Source organism: Electrophorus electricus, chromosome 8, assembly GCF_013358815.1.
Source record: "Electrophorus electricus isolate fEleEle1 chromosome 8, fEleEle1.pri, whole genome shotgun sequence".
Lineage (NCBI taxonomy): Eukaryota > Metazoa > Chordata > Actinopteri > Gymnotiformes > Gymnotidae > Electrophorus > Electrophorus electricus.
Genome location: NC_049542.1, coordinates 15,979,348 through 15,983,581, shown reverse-complemented (window position 1 = coordinate 15,983,581; position 4,234 = coordinate 15,979,348). Strand labels below are relative to the sequence as shown.

At 36.5% G+C, this 4,234-nt stretch overlaps 1 protein-coding gene across 1 annotated transcript; it reads right to left on the bottom strand.

Annotated features, from left to right (window-relative positions):
- Nucleotides 1-2,877: 2,877 nt before the first annotated feature.
- LOC113571055 (urotensin-2 receptor) lies at nucleotides 2,878-3,530 on the bottom strand (the record flags this gene model as incomplete). Its single annotated transcript, XM_035529183.1, is given in 2 exon segments — nucleotides 2,878-3,084; nucleotides 3,087-3,530. Coding segments are annotated over 2 exon segments (651 nt in total), but the record flags the coding sequence as incomplete, so codon positions are not given.
- Nucleotides 3,531-4,234: the final 704 nt, after the last annotated feature.

Here is a 4,234-nt window from a genome sequence, read left to right as displayed (position 1 = left end):
TATGTAATCACATTGGTTTCACCGAGTTCTATGGACTGAAAAGCCTACAATTCTGTTATCTCTCAGTAACAGTGTCAGTGCCAATATGCTGCCACCCTTGATTTCAGAACCTTTCCAGGAAAAGAAATCTTATCCTCACAGCCCATCATGACCCTAGAGTCGGCCAAACTCCTGAAAGAGCATCCAAGTTATCGCAAGCAATCAGAGATGATTGTCCAGGAAAGACAAAGTCAAAAGTATATAAGACATATCTAACTGCAAAAACAAGAAGTGCAAAGGAAGGTGTGTGAGTGGAAGACTGGCTGATTGGCTGTCTGGCTAAGTGGATGTCTGCTTGAGTGGATGTCTGGCTCACAATGGGTAATTTAAGCAACAAGCTTATAGGAGAATGAAGCTTGATAGAAGAACGGTATCAAGTGCTTAGTAATGCTACAATATGTTTTGTAAAAGCTGTCAAATATCTATCTGTATCTTTTCATAAACATTGCTGTGGCTATGTAATCTTTTTGCAAAGTGCTTTTGTGGCATACTGCAAATTCACAGGCCAGAAAGGATTTTGACCATATAAAAAAATTATTTATGGAAAATTCCCAGGGGACCATTTCCTTTCAATGTAGCAACAAATAATAACACATTTATTGAAGGTAACACCTGAGTGCAGATCCAGTAAGCTCCCAGTGTTTTAATTTTTTTATGTTTTTTAGTGATGCTTGTTCTGAGTGTGTGAATACAGTTCAATTTATGAAGCTCTGTACACAGACACAGACACTAAGTAATGTATAACAATGATATATTTCTTATAATGTAATGTGATTCTATGATCTCATTCAGTGTTAAGTTGCCAAATACATATGAACAAATCTGCTTACCTTTTTAACAGAAAAAGGTGACAATAACATAAAAAATAATGTTTTTCAAGACTGAACAATGCATGTAATAACTATATCAATAAAAATGCATAATGCTTTGCTTGTATATTACCATAAACAACCCATAGAACATCTAAGAATAAGAATATTTATACAAATGATCAATAACATATAGGTTATAACATATATGTTAACAATAACCCTATAACAATAACATATATGTACGAGCAAAAATAAGACAACTGACAATCTTACTAAATGTGCTATATTTCTATCTTTTAAGGACTGGAATCACTGTGGTTTGCATATACATGTAAACAGAAATAGGGGTGGAATACAGTTACATTCAAGAAGCATAATTACAGATTACAATTGTATGGTAGCCATTTTGTATCCCTAACTTTAAAAGCAAATAATTATTACACCACTATTATCTGGCAGTTTCTAAAAAAAAACAATTATGTTTTATTACAATATGCAAAGTGAAAAAAAGGATTTATCCCATTAAGGTTGATTTATAATGTAGACCTAACACTGAGACTGTTAAACAATGCCAAACAAATATTAGTGCTAGATCAATATTTTGATACTGATCTAGACCAATTTACAGTTGATAGTGAAATATGGTTGACAGTGAAATGTGGACGACAACAGTTTTGATGGACAATTAGTTTGGTGAGGCACTGCATATCTTATGAAGTTACCCATTAAAATGATTCATATCCCTGACTTCTGTGGCAGGATGAAGTAACTGGAGCTTGGAACAGCCTGAACAATTTCTGTGGATGTGCTTCATAGTTTATGTTGCATTTGTTATGTAGGAAAATAAAATGTTACATTTGCCCCTAATCTGTAGCAGTGTCCCAGAAACAGATTGTGTCGAAAGTTAGTGTAACAAGTTTATTGGGATTTCTGAGATAATTTTATTTTATTTTGGTGGCATAATCCATAACTATAGTGATATATCCTGTCATGAGCAGTCATTTAAATTAGGGATGTATGATTTATAAAAATCAACTGAAAGGAGCAGTTAAAGACATTACTGTGTGCTTATGAAGGCTGGTGTTCTATGCAAGGAATTATTGTGGGATTGCGTAGGCTGCAAAATCTGATGTCAGTATGAATGACTAACAGAAAATAGACAGAAACATGGGTGCTGAAATGCACCCTAAACCTGTATTCAGAAACTCTAATGGAATGGAAACTTTAATCACTGACTAACTTTGAAGTTTAGAGGACACTTTTTAATGTTTAAGCACTAGTTTTTGTAATGCAATATGTAATATTCTCTTCTTGTTACAGTAGACTAATAAGGACACTCAGTGGAGAATCACCACTGGTGGTTTCATTTAGTCTAGAACCAGGCTTCAGGAAACCAGTTCAGAATGTTCAGACCTCTCATTAGGGTCATCCCAAGGAAACGTACAAAAGCGAATGAACACTATATGTCTCATTACATTTATGTCAGTACAGTCACATGAATCAATACACCTACATATTTGAATGCTGCATGCTGTACATATTTTTAAAATATGTGGCATTTCAGAAGCCACTCCACTCTGCTAATTACAGTGGGTATTGTGATGCACTATTGACTTAAGATATATCTCTCTCATTCTCTCTCTCTCTTGCTCTCTCTCACCATCGGTTCCATTCTGTTCTGATCTGTAATTTGTTCTGTACGTCTCATCTATAAATCACCCATACTGTTTCTTCTTGTCTGTTTATGGGAACCTTTGTTTTTTTTTGTAAAGTTCTTGTTAAACCTTTTCTTGTATTAGATTTAATGATGTCCATTTTGTTTTTATAGACATCACATTTCTAAACTGGATAATTCTAATAATCTTGGCTATTAGAATATGTCACTGCTCATAGGAGAATGGTTGCTCTTCACAATGGGAGTATATGAAAATGTCAGGCATTGCTGTAGACATTGAGAACACCATTTTGGTGTGTGTGTGTCTTACTATGTTGATAAACTGATGACTTCCAGATGACAGATTATAAGTTATACCAAAGACTTATAGAATACCTCCGGTTTGTAACACTTATTAATTTCATTTGATGAGAATTCTGTAGTTTGTGACACCCAGTACACTCTTGCTAATTTGAGATACAGATAACCAATGATGCACCCAGGAGCCAAAATGCAAGTGTTAAAGAGCACAGTCAGGTACACCTTGTATGCCGTGATCTGCCAGGTCGGATGGCACATACGCTTTTCCGCTCCATTTGAACGTTCTTCTTCAGCTCGATCATGATGATTGTTGGGAGTGTAAGGAGAAAAGAGATGAGCCAAACCGCACAGGTGACGGTGCGTCTGTAGCGCCTTGACCCAGCAAAGGTGTCCAGAGGGTTGGTCACAGCGAGGTATCTCTCCGTGCTCATTATGGTAAGGATAAAAATGCTGGTGTGCATTGTCAGGAAATCCAGACTAAAGAGAATTTGTCATCCAGTGGTGCTGAAGTACCAATCTTTCGCAAAATAAGTGCAGACCACAAAAGGAATTGTGGTCAGGTAAAGTAAGTCTGCAAGAGCCAAATTCACAATGTAGACGTACATGGTTCCGGTCACTCGGAGAGAGACATTAATCACGACCAGAGTGTACACATTTCCAACCACACCGACTAAAAACATTACAATGAGGACTGCTCCCAGCAGTCATTATAAGAAGACTGTATATCATTATAAGAAGACTGTACCTCTGCGTATGGTATGGTGATCACCGTTGGTAGTGCGTTGGCAATCTCACTCAAGGATACATTCACTTGGACACACTGACTAACAGCAGGTCGATCAAGTGTTCCCATGTCCAAAAATATATAATATGCATACATAAAATCATGGATGTTTATTAATAAAAAATTGACAGATCCGTGTTGGAAAAAGTTCAGGCATCATTGAACTTGAAGCAGAAGAAAAAAAAGTGGGCAGCTAATTATTTCGAATACATTCCAGAACACCTAAGATTGCCAAGTAAGTGACGAACACAAAAATCCAAATTATTGACTATTCTCCAAAAAATACCCCAAATCTTTCACCATTACCGCACATGGTTGGTTACTGTTTGCGATTTACAATTCAGAAATAACTAGCAATACGTTAAATGTAGGCATAGCGCTACCTGTCTCATCAGCTTCGCATAACATGTCTTTGTCTGTCTGCATTTAACAATCTGCAATATTGTCTCCATCCGCAAACCATGAACAGAATGGATCAATTAAGTCTTTGAAATGAAGCAAAAAGGCATAATTCATATAAGGACTGAACACGCGTGAAACCTTTCAGTTAACTTCAGTATGCAACAGCTTACTCCAATGCGCAGGAGGTATGTGGTATTATGAATACCCCCACCCAGTTTCCCA